The sequence below is a fragment of the Asparagus officinalis genome, chromosome 7 (genome assembly GCF_001876935.1).
Source record: "Asparagus officinalis chromosome 7, Aspof.V1, whole genome shotgun sequence".
NCBI lineage: Eukaryota > Viridiplantae > Streptophyta > Magnoliopsida > Asparagales > Asparagaceae > Asparagus > Asparagus officinalis.
In genome coordinates, this window is record NC_033800.1 from 26458085 (window position 1) to 26477832 (window position 19748).

A 19748-nucleotide genomic window follows, 5' to 3' on the forward strand; every position below is an offset into this window, starting at 1 on the left:
AACTTAGTCTCCATATCGTCCCAGCTATTTACGCTTCCTGGCTTGAGGCGGCGATACCAATCGAAGGCGACTCTGCGAAGAGTGCCAACGAAGGATCGTACCATCAGAGGCTCATTACCAGAGATAACTCCTAGGTGCGATTTGAAATAAATCAAATGCTGAGTGGGTGAACCCATCCCATTAAACGGCGTGAAGTTAATTAGGTTGAACTTCGTCGGATATGGGATCGATTCCCACTCTCTTGGGTATGGACAAGGAATGCATGTTTTCTTCATCTCTTGAGAGGAAATCAACGTATTGATTTTGCTCTCGAGGTTCTTGATCTTCAAGTTTTCACCTGTGTTTTCGCTAGCATTCTCATTACCACCCCCTGTATTGACAGGAGGATTATTGGCATTATGTGTCTCATTCGCATTTGTGTCCTCATCTTCCAGATTAACCTGGTTACGATGACTTGGCTCGGGTTGCTGGTTCGTCAATGCTTGGATTTGTTGGACATGCATTTCTCTCATGTTCTGCATGGCCATCTGCATTTCGAACCTAAAGCTCTCATATTGTTTAGCCAAAGCTTCTTCGAGCATCTTGGCCACTTGTTCTGCACTTATCATGAGTGCCTCGCGGGGTTGTCCCTCACTGGATATCGTATTATCTGATGCAACCGCGGAGCCAGCATCAGATTCTTCATCTTCTGAAGGTAGTCTTGTCCGAACCCTACCATAAGTTGCTCGCTTGATGGTTCCGGACTGCAGACGGGTTCTAGGCCGGGATGCTTTCAGAATCTATTCGAGATTGTCCCGTGTCGATGCCCTTTTGCTGGTCATATTGGTGGTGACCCTCGGAAATTCTCCGTCTTCGACTATCCTTCTACTTCGTCGGAAACGCCTAGGCCTTGGTTTCGGTGTTTCAGTACTGAGCCTTTCAAAAACCGAAACTCGTTCGGGGACCGCCTTGATGCAGTTGCATTCAGACAATACTGCCCGAATGAGTTTGGAACAGGGGCATTGAGTTTCCTGTTCTCAGGGACTCCTTTTCCTAGTTTTACTCGTACCCCCAGCACGATAGTACAACTCGTCTGCTTGAAGGTCGGAGTAATCTATCGTGTGTTGGCACGACTTCTCAGGTATAACATTATTGTCATCAGATGATAATGTTTCCTTCTGAGGGTGAACTGCCTTCTTTGGGCCTTCAAGAGTCACGCGCCTCGAAACCTGCCTTTTTGGGCGTGAGTTCTCAGCGGGCTCCCGGACTTCGATGCGCAAATTGGTACGCGTAGCTGCCCTGATTTCTTTGGCGTGTTGAGGATGGCGGCGACCCCCAGCATGTTGAGTCGTCCGGGGCTTCTTTATCGGGCCCAAACGCTCTTGAACTGGAGCCTTGCCTCGCTCATCGGGAAGTGGGCCGAGGCGCTCCAAAACTGGCTTCTTCTTTCGGGATGATTCTGCGTGATCTCCCGGAGTAATTACTGGAATCATCGGCGGCTTGGGTTGATTCGCCGGTGGTTGAACTTTTGTTGGAGGCTGCTTCGGCCTCCATACTTGGCGGGTTGGTGATGGCTTTTTGGCCACTCTTTCTTCCTCCAATTTCTTGGCCTCCTGCACAAGAATTTTTGCTTGTGCGAGTAACGCGCGGCGTTTGTGAATCTGCTCTTCAAGTGTCGAACGGTTCCGTTTGACCCGGATCCATTCCATTCGTTCGTTGGTGGTTTGGAGGACCTGCCATTCTTCAGTTGTTGGGGTTGTTTGCCTCTCCTGTTCTTCAGATCCGCGTTGTAGCGGACTCCGTCGGTAGACTCCATCGCCTTAGCGAATTGCCGCGCAAGGCGTTAACGTCGCCTCTGGCGGGCTCTCTTTGAGAGAGTCACAACGCCCTCAACAGTAGAGGCGTCGGTAAGAACAGGTTTGACCTCATTGGAGGTCGGTGGAACTTCACCCGATGCAACTTTGGCATCAGCTGGGGTGAGAGCTTCGTTGGCGTTCTGAACTTCTTCAAACCAACGAACTTTTCTTCTGGAGGAGAACTTCTTGGACTTGTGGGGGGAGGTGGATCCGGACGAGGATGACAGATACTCCTCGAACTTGGCCTGATCGAATTCATATTCAACATCCTCCTCGACCAGGATTGAGATCCGCGGCTGCGACGTGACGATCTCGGCAGCGAGATCGGTGACTCCCACTGTGGTCGTTAGATTGTTCGCGGGAAAAATTGTTTTCTTCATTGATTCTATTGCACACTCTTGTAATAGTTTATCGATTACAAAAATCTGGTCTTTTTATAAGATCCGGTTACAACAAAATCAAAGAAAAATAAAAAGATTACAACTTTCCTTTTTCGAACGAATCACGAGCTCCTGTTTTGCGGTCACTCGCTTTTGTGGGTTCTTTGCCAACGCCGGGGTTAATCCGTGGACCACCACGCGATCTAGATCCGGTCGGATCTACACGATTTGATGGGTGTTATCTCACTAAGGAAATAACAGCCGAGATTGTTCGCGGGAAAAATTGTTTTCTTCATTGATTCCATTGCACACTCTTGTAATAGTTTATCGATTACAAAAATCTGGTCTTTTTATCAGATCCGGTTACAACAAAATCAAAGAAAAATAAAAAGATTACAACTTTAATTTTTCAAACGAATCACGAGCTCCTGTTTTGCGGTCACTCGCTTTTGTGGGTTCTTTGCCAACGCCGGGGATAATCCGTGGACCACCGCGCGATCTAGATCCGGTCGGATCTACACGATTTGACGGGTGTTATCTCACTAAGGAAATAACAGCCGGGGGGTACTATTTCACCAAGGAAATAATAGCCTTTAGTTCTCGGGATCAAAGGCCAAGCTTTGATCCGGAGTATTACTTCGTGTAGATCTCAGATCTGATTTCTCTCTCTCGAACTCCTGCCTTTTGTGACGTGGATGCTCGCCAAGAACCGGATCTGAACATCCAAGTCTTCAAGCCTTCAAAACTCCAAGCTTAGTTCTCAATCCGGCAGAGTTTCGGCTCCAAAAGTTCCCCCCTTTAACAAATGAGCAAAGGCCTATTTATAGGCTCTCAGATCTGTGCCTTGGCACAGATCTGGGCCGGCCACCTATAGGGGGCCGGCCGGCCGAGCCACCTATGGGTGGCTCGGCTTTGGCCTAGCCACCTATAGGTGGCTCGGTTTTGGCCGAGTCCCCTTTGGTGTTTGGGTTTTGCCATTTTTTCCGGTCTCGTGGTTGACTTGGACTCTGATTTGTTGATCCGAATCCTGATTTAGCAGTAAACCCGCTTCGTTGTTGATCCGGACTCTGATTTGACAGTTCGAATCCCAATATGGCAGCAAATCCGTCTCGGTGTTTGAGTTCAAATCCGTTCTATGGTTGGATGACTCGTTGACTCACCAAACTGTTAGCTTGATTCCGCATGCGAATGGATGTATTCCATTGTTTGCGTGCGGTTCATTAGCCTCGTTGCCTCGTTAATCCGCTTCGTTGCGTGTCATATGGCTTCGGCGTTGTGGACTGACGCTCATGTTTGGATATGTCGCCCGATGGTTCGTCGGTTTGTGCCGAGCTGTGCTAAGGGACCTATAAGCAATTTTATACGCCTACAATTACGCCCCGTTTGGTACGCGGGAATGGGGTGGAATGAAATGTCATTCTCACTTCTCATTCCTTCATACCAAACAAAACTAGTTTTTAGATGTTGGAATGACCATTTCTATGGAATGGTCATTCCCACTTTTTGTGGGAATGTGTATTCCAAGTGAGAAGATAGGGAATGATCATTCCCATTCAATGAGAGAATCAAATTAGTTAGGTTTTTTTAATTATACCCCTATTAATAATAAGAATCAATTTAAAAATCTTGGCTTTTGACTACGTATTCTTATTTTCTCTCTGTTTTTTAAGGCTCCATCAAAACAAAAAGGCCTCATTTCTATTCATCGCCCCTGAAATCAACGTGCCGCCGCTCTTTCCTTCCTGACTTCAATCCCAACACCAATCCCTTCTCCTCCACCTCTTCCTCCATGGCCTCAACCGCCTCTCGAACACAAATCCTCCGACGCCGCCTCCGCCCCGGCATCGCGTCTTCCACTAAAGTCACCACCATAGCCGGCATCGCCTTTCTCTTCAACGACCGAGTCATCGACTCTCCTTCGCTCACGTTTCTAGGTACGATTCGGTGGTTTTTTGCTCGATTTTTCTTCATTTTTCGTGACTTTTCTTCTTCACTGCTTAATCTGTTGAAATTTGTTGAACTCTGTTAAATTTGTGACGATTATCCATATTAATTTTGCTACTTTAGCAGAATTCTTACAAAGCTAAGAAAAAAGAAAGGGAGGAATATTCCTACAAAATAATCTTGAGTCATTCTGTTGCTTCAATTCTTCAATTCAATAGTAATGTTCGTTTTCCTAATTGATTTCAGTACATGCATAATAAGGCTTGAGGATAGAAAATCTGTACTGTACAATGTACAATGACCTGCAAACAGAATATTTCTTCTTGGATTAATATCGAATTCTTGTTCACATACGATGACCTGCACTAAGATGTTAATTTGTATTTCACGGTTATTGAAGCTCTGCTAGTTACTTTCTGATTATTGATTGTCAATAATTCCTTCTTAATTTCTATGGTTTGATTCTGCATTTTGATCATAATATTATATTTCGATGATAATGAATATAATCTTTACCTCAAACCTTTGTGAATGAACTAAAAGTGAGTTCAGAAACCGCATAAAGGTCATTAGTTGATTTCAGATTTGTTGGTAGAGATTATTTTGATTATTGTTAATACTTATGTTATTTAATAGATGAATCCATTGTGATATAACATATTAGGTATTACATATAACTAAATGACTTTCATCATTGCCTGTGTGAACTTCATAATTTTCAGTTGGAGGCAGACTGTGGGGAAATTAAGTGCTGCTTCTTAAGATTTATGTGAAGGAAGCATGCCCATAAGATTGAAAGTATATAATACTAATGCGAGTTTACAAATTTTGTGGTTTAGGAGATTTTGTCAAATTGATTATAGTGAAATCTCTCCGCCTATATTGCCTGTTTCGGATCATGTCTGTTTGTTGCCTCCTGTTCTTGGCCTTAAAGATAATGTATATAACATATATTAGCAGAATTCAGTCTATATTGCCTGTTTCGGATCAAGTCTATATATGGGCATGCAAATGCATCCAACAGGTTCCCTCCACGAGTCATTAGTTGAAGATGTTTAGCTGGGAATCCAGTCTATAGTGGAGCTGCAGGACATCACATTTTTTATTCCTAATTTCTATTTATGATAAGCTAATGTATATAACATATATTTATCTTTCTTGAATTCATGTTCTGCTTTATGATTTTTTTAAATGAATATGATTTCCTTGGCAAATCTTTCCTTTACACGTTGATATGTAGCTTGCTAGCTACACAAGTTTATTTGAACGATGTTGTAGGTTGTTCTATCTACCAGCTGGCCTCCTAGAACTTATTCTTAGACTCTTCTTGCTCCTAGTTACATTGCACATGTATTAGAAACCAATCTTAAAAAACTTGATTTTAGACAGCAATTCATAATAAAACGTTGTCTAATATTTAATGGATCTTACCTCGATAAGGCTGGGTCTTTAGAACTTTGAAAGAAAGTGAGGAACATACAATTTATCGTTCACGGTCAATAAATTGGTTTGCCAAGGAATAGTTAATAGAGTTTTGCCAAATATGAAGCCAAAAGAAACTCGTTATATAAAGGGTTTGAGATGTGAGGTCTAGGAAAGATTCATTTAGATAAATTTGTTTATTTTTTGTGGAAAACTTATGAAAACTTGTGTTCTGAACCCCTAAGTATAATTTGGATAGCTTGCGTCAGAAACTCGAGATATGCTAGTAATCCATTTTGAAGACATTGAATGAGCAGCAAATTAAAAGGAGAATCCAGTTTTCCTATTCTAAAATGTTCAAAGAGTGTTCTTTTTGGACAGAGAATATTTGAACAGAAGTCGAACAGAGGATTGACTGATAAAGTGCAGGTTACTAAGAGTAACATAGCAATGTTGTTTAAAGTTACTAGGTCATATACTTTAGATCATTTGGCAAAGATATGGAGCTGAATCTATTGACTTAGTGGTCATAAGTTGCTGTAGCTGGTCCAGCTATCAACCTACAGGAGAATTTGTTGAAAATTTTTTCTTTTGTTTTCAGTAATTTGTGAGTCAGCATTTATGGTTTATGCTTTTTTTTTTCTCTTGTGTGTGATTATATTTCAAGTCATGGGAGTCATCTAGATGAAGGTAGACCTAGTTTTCTTTAGTATGAAACGTGTAAGAGAGAAAGAGAGGACACTCCCAAAAGAAGTGAGAATATAATGCTTTTCACATGTCTCCAAGTCCGCGCTAAATGCAACGTTATCTATTGTATTGGAGAGTCTTAGACTAGCTATAGAGGGGAAGGAAGGGACCTATTGGTCCGATGGAGCTTTTTTCGATGATCACAACCTTTGGAGACAGATTTATTTTGCCCCGCTGTTGCAAGTAGTACTATTGAATAGCAAAATTTGGAAAGAGTAAATTAGAGATTAGGATGAAAATGGCAGTTATCCCAATTTGTATTTAATATAAATTGTAAGAGCAGTATCTATATCCTTTGGAAATTACTAGTTAGTGCAGTTTATGTGCTATGAATAAAGTTAGATAAGGAAACAAAGAGTGAGAAGAGATATGTAAGATCTAACTATATCTTGTATTAGGTTAACTCATGCCTGGTGTATAAAAACTTGCTAACCGAACATCTATATTCACCAATATAAAAACTCATGCCTGGTGTATTATTCTCTTTTCATATTCAACAATATCCTTGTTATAAAGAATTCTCATTAAGAGTTTATTTAAATTGTTTACATTCCAAAATGAATATACTCTTTTACACTTATGCAGTCAAGATATATCATATTATGGATTCTGATGGCAAACAGAGAAAATTGAAGAAGTTGGTTGTTGTCCAAACACATATGGGAAATTTGCAAGTGTAGTGGCTTGGTGGTTCATATTTTTATCTCACATAATGAAAATTTACATTGAAAAAAAAATCACTGAGAGAGCGATATTTGATAAATTTTTATTCTAAAAGGAAAAATGTATATCGTCTAGCATATGCAAGTGAAGTAACTTGTTATGATCAGCGATTTTTATTCTAAAAGGAAAAATGTATATCGTCTAGCATATGCAAGTGAAGTAACTTGTTATGATCAGCTTAGAATGTATAGGAGCTCTTTTAGGAAGTTATGCACTATGCTGCAAAATGTAGGACTAAATGATACAAAAAATATGTTGGTAGACGAGGAAGTAGCAATGTTTCTACATATCCTCGCCCACCATGTGAAGATCATAGTCATAAAACAAATTTTCCAACGTTCAGGGGAAACTACTAGTCGGCATTTTACTTGTGTGTTACACGTCGTGATACATCTACACGATATTTTGATTAAGTAACCCGAGCCAGTACCGATTGACTCAATAGATGCGAGGTAGAAATGGTTTAAGGTAATCTACAATATAAGTAGAATTTGTATTTATCAATTTTTATAAGTAATCTAGCACATTAAAATTTTCCTAATGTCTAGAATTGTCTTGGAGCTATAGATGGGACTTACATAAGGGTGAGAGTAGCTGTGGAGAAAAAATCTAGGCATCGAACACGAAAGAGTGAAATTGCTACAAATATTTTGGGTGTATGTTCTCAAGACATGCAATTCATATATATATTTCCTAGTTGGGAAGGGTCAGCTGTTGATAGTAGAGTCCTTCGAGAAGCAATAACTAGAAGAAATGGGTTAAAAGTCCCACGTGGTACGTTACTTATAATTTATACTTCATTTGGGTTATTAATCATCAACTCCAATGCTATTTAATTAAATACATTTTTGACATGTCTAATCATAGGTCATTACTATCTAGTTGATGCTGGATACACAAATTGCGAAGGTTTTCTTGCCCCATACAGAGGTCAACGATACCACTTGAACGAATGGAGAGACGGACACCAACCTCATACAGAGGTCAACGATACCACTTGAACGAATGGAGAGACGGACACCAACCTACAACTATGCAAGAGTTTTTCAACATGAAACATGCATCGGTTGAACGAATGGAGAGACGGACACCAACCTACAACTATGCAAGAGTTTTTCAACATGAAACATGCATCGACTAGGAATATTATTGAGAGATGTTTTGGATTGCTTAAATTAAGATGAGGGATTTTACGCAGTCCTTCATTTTACCCTATAAAGACCCAAAATTGAATAATCATGGCATGTTGTCTTCTACATAATTACATAAGGAGAGAAATGGAGATTGATCCATTTGAAGAGGGTCTTGATATTTTAGAGGAAACAACTCAAATGGCTAATAATGATTTAATCAACACAATTGAAACTACAACAGCTTGGACTTCATATCGAGATAACCTCGTAAATTTTTTGTATAACCAGTGGATAGGGGAAGAAGAGTATCTTATCAGAGGATATCATTGATGATGTGGCGTTAACACTATTTTATTAGTTAGTATTCAATTTTATGTTATCATGTTGTTTTCAAATTGTTTGACATTTATTTTAATTAAAATTAACATTATTGTGCTTTTTTTAGTTACTGGACGCATTATTATGCTTTTTTTGTTATAAGTTCATTATACTTGCTACAAACCAAAATATTTGCTTACTTTCATAAATCATCAAAGCAAGACTTATTTAAAAACTATCGTGATGATATAAATTTGGAAATTATTACATGGTTTATAAACTATTCAGGAATGGATCAAGAAGATCAACGAGGACCTGGGAAGAATAAACGAACATGGATAGTTGAGGAAGACCAGAAGTAGGTTGATGCATTATTGGAGTTACACCAAACTGGAAAGTACAATGTTGATCGTGGTTTCAAGCCTGGACACTATAATGTTGTTGAGATGTTACTTGCCATGTCACTACCTAATTCGGGGTTAAAGGTTGATCCACATATCAGATCAAGGATGAAAACTCTTAAGACACAATTCAGTATTGTGTTTGATATGCTCAACTGCAGTGGTTTTGGATGGGATGAAACGAAGCAATGTGTAACTGCTGAAAAAGAAGTATGAGATGAATATCTAAAGGTATTTAGTTATTCAAATTTTAATCTAGCATGTTAATTTTATTATATCCAGTATCTTGTTAATTAATGATTATTGATTTTTTAAACGAATTTAATTGCAGGCCCATTAAAAATGCTACACGATTCAAGGAGAAAGCTTTTCCACACCTTGATACCTTATCTATTGGGTTTGGAAAGGATCGAGCGACAGGAAAGGGAATGGAACACCCATATGATGTTATAGAAGAACTTGATAGGGAGGCTGGCCATGATACTGATGCTGATGATATACCTTAGTCACATTCTCAAGAGGTAATACCTGAGAACACGGGTGAAGCTTCCTCCAAGCATAAAAAGAAGAGACGGTTATCGGGGGATAGCGAGTCATTCGAGATATTGAGGGAATCTTCTACAAATATAGCAAGTGAACTTTTTAGGTCGAGCCAGTTAATTAAGGATGGGTTAGATGAAGTGGCTTTGACTTAGAAGAGAAAGAGGTTTACTGAATACGTAATGAATATGAATTTACCTATGGAGCAATGTTTGACAGCGATAAGAACGATTGGTACTAACCGTGATTTACTGGATTTGTTCTTCACACTTAGTGATGATTTGAAGAATGTTTGGGTGAGGCGATATGCAAGTGGGCAATTTTAGATTGGCAATTTAGGCTAGTATATCATTTTGCTATTTCGAAACTTATTATTTTAGTTGGTATTGTTTTATGGATTTTTTTTATATTATGATATGGGTGATTTTGGTACTTTATCAAATGAGTTAATTTATATATCTAGAACTGTGGATTGTGAATATCATTCTTTATATTTTTTTGGACATATGAAAGATGCGATAATCTTTTATTTATTTTTATTTAAATTTTTAAGACTAAGAAATAGTGAGAATTGTTTAAAAAAATAAACGAAATATACACCTGATCGATAACATGCGCATTAGTATAACACATACTTAGATTAATATAACATATGCATAAATAAATTTTTTTAGTTATTATCATTAATGTTTATTTTTATCTTATTAAAAATCTATGTTGTTATAAGGGCATTATTAGAAAATGAGATTCCATTCTCACTTGTGAACTAGTGATACCAAACATGGGAATGAGAATTAGATTTTTCATTCTAGCTTCATTCTACAAACGCACCCAAACAAGAGAATGGGAATGACCATTCCATTCTCACATACATTCCATTCCATTCCTTCTTCCATTTCATTCTCACTTGACTTTATTCCCACGTACCAAACGAGGCGTTATGGACCTATGTTGAAGATTTGCCAAAGTATATTTTGGAAATGACTCATAGCATTAGATGTGCACTCAAAAAAATGTCAATCATTAGGTCTAGGTATGAATCTCTAAATCTAAAGATCCAGCGATTGCCATTATTTAGGTGCATATTTAATTCCACGGATCGGAGCGCACTTGAAAGTTTTCCCATAGATTAAGCTTTTGATGGATCAAGCGTTTTTTGGACGCAATGCCCAATTTGATTTCTGATGAGAAGCTGAGCAAAATTATTAGGTCCAATCTCAACCCAATATACAGATTTCTTCACAAGTCTAGTCGAATTACATTGCACATAGGGTGAACAAATCAGTCAATTTGGTCACTTTTTATTACTTTCTGTCAAACAAATATGAATCAAGCTAGATTTATGATCAAACTGAATCAAATCAATCAGTGTGGTGTTCAATTCGGGATACGTGAACTTTGAGAAATTTTAGCCAAGTCGAAGATAAAACTCATCAAATCATTTACTTTACAAACTAAAATTGACCATTGAGCAACTTAGATAGATGAAAATATTAGCACGCATTTATTTCCCCTATAAAAAAAGGGTGAGGTTGAGACAATTACGTTAAGAGCAATCGATCTGATTAATTCACTTCCAAATATTCTAAAATTGAACCGATAACTTCCTAAACCCAGACCAAACTGCCGAAATTTCGATTGTTTCAATAGGCTTAGTCGGTTTCGCACCAAAAAGTGCCCACCCCTAGTTACGCCTCTATTATATGTATGATTACCATTTTGACCCAACCTATTGACCCGAGCCAAAAAATCTGTTAGTGTGGATATACATGTATTCGTATCCATTAGAATACACATATGGTAACTAAATATCTATAACTGATATGATATGATGGATATGTAGTAAAATATCTAGATTTATATTCCACAATTGTAATCATTGTAATCTTTACATTGATGGATTGGAGATTAATTTTGATTATCAAGAGACTTATGTTGGCCTTCATATTTTGATGATGTTTAACAAATAATTTACCACTAATGTTGTTTGTCTAGTATTTGTGTTTTCTTATTTATTATAGACAAACAACGTAGTTGGAGGATGGATGGAATAGAGCTTCAACGATGAAATCCAATGGAGGTTGGCGGAATGTCGGTGAAGCCTTGCAAATTCAAAGTTAAAGATCAAGTTCAAGCTTCATCCGCAACGTGTACCAAGTCAAGCTTATTGAAGATCAAGATCAAGCTTGGGTAATTTAGTTTAGGATTTATATTATGTGTGTTATATACTCTAAGCTCAATTATCTATACACACATTTATTGGTTTCTTCGTATATATATATATATATATATATACACACAAGTTTTGGTTTCTATGCATATATATAGTTATATATATACATACATAGCTTCATCTATTGCTAGCTTAACTCATGTCTTCATCTATTGCTAGCTTAACTCATGCTAAAAATGATGCCATGATAGAAGTAGAAACTATTAGGGATAAGTTTAATTCAGCGAAAACACGAAGAAAACTTTCTTGACTAACGTCGGTCGACCGGAAATTCTGTCGGTCGACCGATTTGAGCTCTCGGTCGACCGGACCGGTCGACCGACAGACTCTCTGTCGCTCAGTGAAGAAAGATCAAATGATCGGTCGACCGGTCGACCGACGAAGTCTCTGCTTGTTTCTTTGTTTTTCAGACCTGCTCGCGGTCGACCGGATTTTCCGTCGGTCGACCGAATTCTTTCTTTCGGTCGACCGAAAATTCTGTCGGTCGACTGCCAATAGATCCGTTAGACACTAACGGCTATTTTTCTGAGCTGTCTTCTGGGGACTGTTTTGTCATTTTGTTTGGGGTTTTTGTTGAGATCTTGAGTGGGTATAAATACCCAATTGCTGATCTCTTTTCAAGAGATCAAGAAGAGTTTTAAACAAAGTTTTTAAACAAGGGTTTAGGGTTTTATTGTTTGTTTAAAGATTGGGTTTCTGTTTACAAAGGAGGAAGTTTTCACTGCAGATTGAGGGATTCATTCTCAATCCTCTTCATCCTCTTCTTTGTGTTTATAGAGAAGTTTTCTAACTCTTTTCTCTAGCAATTTCGTTATTGATTTTCATATTCTTACTATTGCTAGTTTGCTATTTGAGTTAGATTTTATTTTACTCATTGTTACACACACCCATATTGAGCTTTTAGTATTTACATACATAGTATAGTTGGGTGGTGAGAGATTGTAACTTTGAGTTGTGCTTAATTGAGTTCTCATCCATAGTTGAGAACAATCATTTGTTATATTGTGCTTATTGTGATATTCACTTTGTAATACACTTGTACACCGAGTGAGGAGTGTGTGGTGAGAGTCGGGGATCGTCCCAAGAGGAGTGGCGTCGGTTGACGTGCCTAGGGAGAGGTTGTAACCGAGCACTTGAGGGAGACACGGCTAGGTCCAACACTTAGTGGGTGTAGAGTGTGATTGCAAGAGTGTGTGTTGTAGAGTTTTCGGTTAGCTAGAAAACCGAGTGTGTAGAAGAAGTTCCGGCTTCCAAACCGGATTGTGTTAGTGGATTTCTCCCCGGGAGTGGGGAGCGGAGACGTAGGACGGAAGGTCCGAACTCCGTGATCATATTGCTTGTTTGAGTTTGTCTTTGGCGTATTTATTTTTGCATTCATCTTATATCGCCAATTGTGCATTGCTCATTCATTTCATCCACTATCCTATTTAGATTGTTTACCCCTTGTGTTTGTTTATATATCCTTGCATATATATATAATTCATCATATAGGATATATCTCATTGTTTACATTGCTTATCCTAGCTCACTTATCTTGTGGTATTTCATACTTGCTAGGATAACTTGTTAATTAGTTTTAATTGGCATTTAAATCGGATTAGATTAGCATAAGACCCTAATCACCCCCCCTCTAGGGTCTCACAACTTAGTGTTAGTTTTTCAGATATAGCGAAAATATTAATAAAATACAATGTATTATTTGGACTAATGTTTTTCCTGTTTTAAGTCTTCTTGCATCTTTTTTATCTGCATGTATATCTATGTGTATAATTATATCTGATTTTAGCGCATATAGAGACACGTTTTCCTAATCATGTATGGCATATCTATATCCATATACATAACCATGAAGATGGATAAGTTAAGTTCTATACCTGAGCTGTATCCCATCAGATTGCAACCGTAGTAGAAATATACGGATACGGGTGATAAACTAGTTGACCCAAATTAGTACAAAGGATAATTCGGGTCGACGCTGAATACCCGTATATGACCCGTTTAGTAATCTCTTTAACCCTAGCACCTCGATAGTACAAAGGGTAATTCGGGTCGACACTGAATACACGTATATGACCCGTTTAATAATCTCTTTAACCCTAGCACCTCCATACGCTCAATTTCGTCGTTTCAGCATTGAATCTGATCGAAGCTCGACTATCGGCGGCGGGCAGCAGGGATCTCAAACATTATCCTCTGTCGAGTGTCTGCTCTCATTCTCGATCTCGTTTAGGCTATAGTTTCATATTTAACCCTCGAAATTGGTTTGGAGTTTCTTATTATTAATTGCCCTAATCCTTGCCCCTAATTTCTTCCAGCTCTCTCTAATGGCAGAGCTCGAGAGCAAGGTAAAACCCGAAGAAGAACAGGTCGTGAATCCGTGGGAAGTAACTGCCAAGGACGGCGGCAAGATCGACTACGACAAGCTAGTCGAGAAGTTCGGCTGCCAAAGGCTCAACGAAACCCTAGTCGATCGAGTCGAGCGATTGACCTCGCGCCCCGCTCACGTGTTCCTTCGCCGCGGGGTGTTCTTTGCTCACAGGTGAATTCTCTTCCCAAATCTTCATTCACCATTAGCTTGTGGCATATGGGTTTTGATGTTTTTAACTGTTTATTTTTGATGATTTAGGGATTTCAATGAGATTCTTGATTTGTACGAGAAAGGTGAGAAGTTTTACTTGTACACGGGGAGAGGACCATCCTCGGAGGCGCTGCATTTGGGGCATTTGGTGCCTTTCATGTTTACCAAGTGAGTCTAGCGTTCAAGTTAGAATGGTTTTCCGCGTTTGATGCAAATCATGATGAAATTGTAGGTGATATTCATGTTCTATATTCATAAATTTTTATTTCATTGGAAGGGAAAGGGCTGATTTCTGTTTATTGTGTCATTTTCATCCTTCTTTTTGAAAAGATGAGAGACCTTTTATCGCTCAAACAAACTTTACACAAAGATACCCAAGCATATCCTGGTAAACAAAGAAACTAACTTATGTACATGAAGAAAAGCCAAAGCTCTACAAACCCACTTTTACTACAATCTCTACACCCAGACCACCCTAAGATTTACAAGTAACACGTACCAAATGAAAACAACCAAAATCTCCACTCAATTAACATCTGCCGTTTGCTTACAAACTCTATACTGAGGATGAGGCTCTAACTTGTATCATCTGGAATTTCTTTCATGCCAAATCTAGTATATGGCAGCAAGCAACAATACTCCTCTATAGCAGTTTACTGAATTTTTTCCCTTGACTACCCTCTGGAACCATTCAACAAGTATAGACCGCCTTCTAATTAGAGTCCTTAATTTCACTTTTTTTAGAATAGCAATAAGGACTTCTTGAGAATAAGCACACTAGAAGTAAAGATGATCACTGTTCTCTTTACCATTGGCACAGAAAACATACATCTCATCTTGCATAAGTGCCACATTCACCATCTACTCTTTTGCTAAAATTATAATATTTTTGAAGCTATAATTGCAAAATGAATCATAATTTTATAAAATTACTTGCCGCCAATTTTATTGCAAGTCACTTTGCAGTTGCAAAAATTCCAGTTACACCGAAATGAAAGTTACAGTTATATTTGTATTTTCTTATTACAGTATAAGTGTAAATAACCCCTTAATGCAAATTCAAATTTGTGAATTGCAAATAAAAAAGGTAAAAACGTATGCAAAAAATTTAAGACATGGAATACAATAGCACTACTCTTGCTGTCTAAATCTCAATCATCCTTAATTAAAACTTGATGTAAACAAGTACATGTAACTAATAAAATTCAATTAGTCCAACTACCAAAATAGGAGACAAATTTCAGAACACAATGAACCTCATATAATTAACATGCAAAGCAAATCATTAATTTTCTTTGGGGAAGAGTCAATGGGTAGAAGCCCCAAGGATTTAATCAAATCATTTCTAATTATTAGTCAAAATATACATCTATATTCATCAGCTTAAACCTATAATGTGATTAAAATAACCCAAAAAAATTTCAAGACCTGACCAATATAACCAAAATGTTAAGATATCAGCAATTCGTAAACCCTACATAGACCATTAATAAAAAAAATAAAAAAGAAGGTTTAAAGTCCCAAGTCCCAACCCAAAAAAATTCAAAACCCCCTTAAAATAAACGAAATATTGAGACATCCACTGTTCCTAAACCCCAAACGAATGGACACTTATTAATCAAAAAATACAAAATAAAGCATAACCTATTCTATCCCTAATGACTTCTTCATACCCACTCTCCCTCTTCTCCAAGCTCAATGGGCAAAAGTATTTTTTTTCATGAGTGGCAGTCTTGTAGCAATTCTGACAATCATAACATGAGATCTTCATGTTAGAGTGCTTCAATGAGGAGAACGTGAATAAGTTAAAATGTAATCTACATGGCTAGCAATCTAAAATATTATTAAAAGTAAACTTACCACTATATGGTAATGAGCAAATTTGTTGTTGAAGCGACAAGATACTTTTATCCGTTCCTTGTCCAAGGCTTTCTTCTCCATCGGGATCAATTTCTTTTAAGTCCAAACTCTGCATCTTTTTTTGAACTCCTTGATTTTTTTCAACATCTTGGGCTTCGGTTGGGCTTCGGCTAGAGTACAAATTTCTTTGTTAGCTTGCACAACGCGATGTCGTAGTAGCCTTGGCAAATGTAGGTCTTAGGGCTTTACGTAGAGTATGATGGCGCCTCCTGAATGAAAACTTTACCACCAACAATCTTGGTACGAACAACTCCCTTCCCTCCGCCCTTCGTCGAGGATGCATAGTTTCCTCTAACATGGAATGGAGGACCAATAAATAGTGATTTAGGAGAGGTGATTAAGTTTTTGGCTAATGGGGATTTAAAGATGAGGAGTTTGGTAGCAGCAATGGGCCTCAGGAAAACCCTTGATTAGTGAAGCAATGAAGTGAAAGCCATTGGGTGGTTTGGTTTTGATTTCATGGGAGGGAAGTCTGTTTTCTATTAAAGATTTAGAACGGAAGAAGTGTTTAAGTTTTAAAGATGAAAGAGAATCCATTTGAGGAAGAATAACATGGAAATTGAAGAAAATGTCCACTTTCCTTTCAAGGGCACTCAACTTCTGTTTGTAGCTACTATTCTTTTTGTTTTTCGATCAAAGAACTCTACGGTCAGATCTGGTCGACTTTGAGTTCTTTGGCTTTTTATTTAATAAAAATCAAGGGAAAAAACAAATAAGAGAAAGTTTTCTTTTTTTTTTCTTAACTTTATATGTTTAATAGTAAGTGACATAATTTGCATTATTAATGATTTATATCAAAACATAAAATTACATAAGTATGTTTCATACTAGGTTCTTTTAATTAAAGCTAAATAGCACTTAAATAACTTATAGTCTACATGACTTTGCACTTATATAACCTCTCTTCTTGACATTTGAATACCCTATACTTTTCTTGAATTTGCACTTATATACACTGTCTTCTTTCTTAAGTGCTCTATAGTTTCCATGACGTTGCACTTATATACCCTATCATTTTTTTCTTCTTGGCATTTAAATACCCTATTGTTTTTTAAAAGTAGCACATTGCTACATTTTCTTAGTCAAACGTTGTAACATTATCGTTGAATATTGAAAATTTGCCAGTAAAAGTATTCATTTAACTTGCATATGATAAAAATTGATCAATTATACCCCTAAACTTGGTATTTTTAACTAAAAAACTCATTTTGAATCTTATTTACTCCCACTTAGAATTCCCCATAAAGTTAGTTTTTACTCTAATTCAACCAACTTCAGGATTATAATTAACCACTTTTTATCATTGCGTGTCACATGGAAACTTTTAGGAGAATATATCATCATTTAACTAAAAGAAGGTAGCAAAGTGCTATGTTAAACAACAATAGGTATTTAAATGTCAAGAAAAAAACGTTGGATATACAAGTGTAAAATCATGTAAACTATTGGCATTTAAGTATTATGGAAAAAAGATAGGATGTATAAGTGCAAAGTCATGTAAACTATAGGTATTTAGATGCCAAGCAAAAAGATAGGGTAAGTCATATAAACTATAAGATATTTAAATGCTATTTAGCCTTTAATCAAGTATCATAAGTCATTTATAACGGTACAAATCCAAATTTTGAATAACATTAATCATTGTGCAATCATTTCTTTAGTTATCCTTTTCTTTATGAGAGTGTCTCGTGTATTTTTACAAGAGGGATTAAACAATATTATTGTACACAAAGGTCTAAGCATAGTCGCGACCTGCGAGGGTCCTTCAACACGCACTCAAAATTGAATTGAATGTGTTGGGTTCGATTTGGCTCGAGGGTTTGTTTTAAGGTTAAGGACACATGTCCCCCTAATTACTGAGAGTGAAAGTGGCAATTGCGAAACCACAGTTGCCATTTGAATTTCTCTTTATCGTACAAGACTAATTAGTGTTAAATTGAAAGAAATTTTAGCGGAGATGTCCAAATTATGATTGTCCCCTTCTATTTGGAGCTCTGGTGCATTTTGTTTCCGAAATAATAGGTCACTATATGAATTACAGTAACCCACTACATAAGATGACGAGCCAAAAAGAGAAAACATATTGAAGTATTATAATTTTTTAATTTCTTTTATTCTTTATTATATTCTCTCAAAATATAGAGGGATAATGAACGATTTAATAATGGTTAAATAATCAGTAAGATATTTCTTAGGTTGCAATCTTGAAAATTACTGATAGAATCTGTTTTTATAAGAAATAATATGAAAATATGTTGGAAAATCTATTCTAAAATAAGTTAATGGTATTATTATGTTAAATAATCAGCAACATATTTAAAGACAAAATATCTATAAGGATAAGCTTGCTTTAGTTTTGAATGATTTATCAAATTAGTTACATCTTCTTTTTCCTTGTTTTTATGTTTTAAATAAATATAATAATGTAACAACATTTCTAGATTATCTTCACCTAATCATAACTCCACAAGAAATTCTTACTTGTGAATAAAAGAAATAAAAGATCATACTTCGAGCATTTCCAATGCAAATTATGGAGCCTCATTAGACAAACTCCTAAGCTTTGTAATTGAAATGTTTACAAAGACCAGCTAGAAAATGTCTATGTAGCAAGTTTTTCATCTCTTTAGGAATGTTTCTTTTCTAATGTTCTTTTCCTTGTGGCGTATCCTTCTTACAGGTGCAAAAGTGAATTCCAAAAAAAGAGGAAAGATAAAAGAAATAATTAGGGTCTTTTGATTTTAGTAGCTTAGGTCTTTCATGTACTAGTCCATTTTGATCTGTTGAGTTACTGGTATGAGATTAAATATATCTTTTTTATGTGAGTTATTGGCAATTCGTCAAAGCCTTCAACTTGCGAGTGAAGCAGGCTTTTCTTCTATTATCATTAGTTCGGATTGTTTGTTACCTATTACAGCTCTAACTTTTGGTTCTTTCTCTTTTGCATCATTCAGGCATATTGTGGTCGGTATATTAGTGATTACTCAAGGTTTTGTATTTTGTAGCTTCGCTTATGCGAGGAGAGAGGCTAATGTTGTGGCTCATTCTCTTGCTTCGTTAGGAGCTAGATTTAGGCAAAATCAAGTATGTAGTGATGCGATTCCTTTATACTCAAGTGACATTGTACTTCATGCTCTTTCTTCTCTATCATGAACGAAATGAAGTGATATTCCATCAGTACACATACATACACACACACACACACACACACATATATATATATATATATATATATATATATATATATATATAGAGAGAGAGAGAGAGAAATTCTTATGTCAACTTAAGTGGATGGTTCACCAAAGTTTCTATCCACTCATGTTGTCTAGGGATCCTTGCATGATATGAAGAGTCTTTTTATATATATAAATGAGTGGATAGAAATTTTGGTGGACAAAGACTTGATGTCCACTTAAGTTGATATAAGATCACCTCTCTCTCTCTCTCTATATATATATATATAGAGGAAAATGGGTATGCTTGGTACTAACTACCAAGTATAAGTTTTTATGCTTGGTAGTGAGGTGACATATTCCCCTTCACTCATTGAAATCGGAGCTCACATTTCACTTGA

The 19748-nt window shown here is 37.0% G+C and overlaps 1 protein-coding gene and 1 long non-coding RNA gene across 2 annotated transcripts in view; both read left to right on the forward strand.

Annotated features, from left to right (window-relative positions):
• LOC109849976 lies at nt 3922-9370 on the forward strand. Its single transcript, XR_002249291.1, has 3 exons — nt 3922-4149; nt 8791-9134; nt 9235-9370. It is a non-coding gene; the product is annotated as an uncharacterized LOC109849976 (long non-coding RNA).
• Nucleotides 13752-19748, forward strand: part of LOC109848681 (tryptophan--tRNA ligase, cytoplasmic-like) — a 12438-nt gene continuing 6441 nt past the window's right edge. Inside the window, exons 1-3 of the mRNA XM_020418312.1 lie at nt 13752-13876; nt 13992-14215; nt 14303-14422. Coding sequence (XP_020273901.1) covers nt 14001-14215; nt 14303-14422 — 335 coding nt within the window. The 5' untranslated portion in view covers nt 13752-13876; nt 13992-14000. The remainder of the gene's footprint in view (nt 13877-13991; nt 14216-14302; nt 14423-19748) is intronic.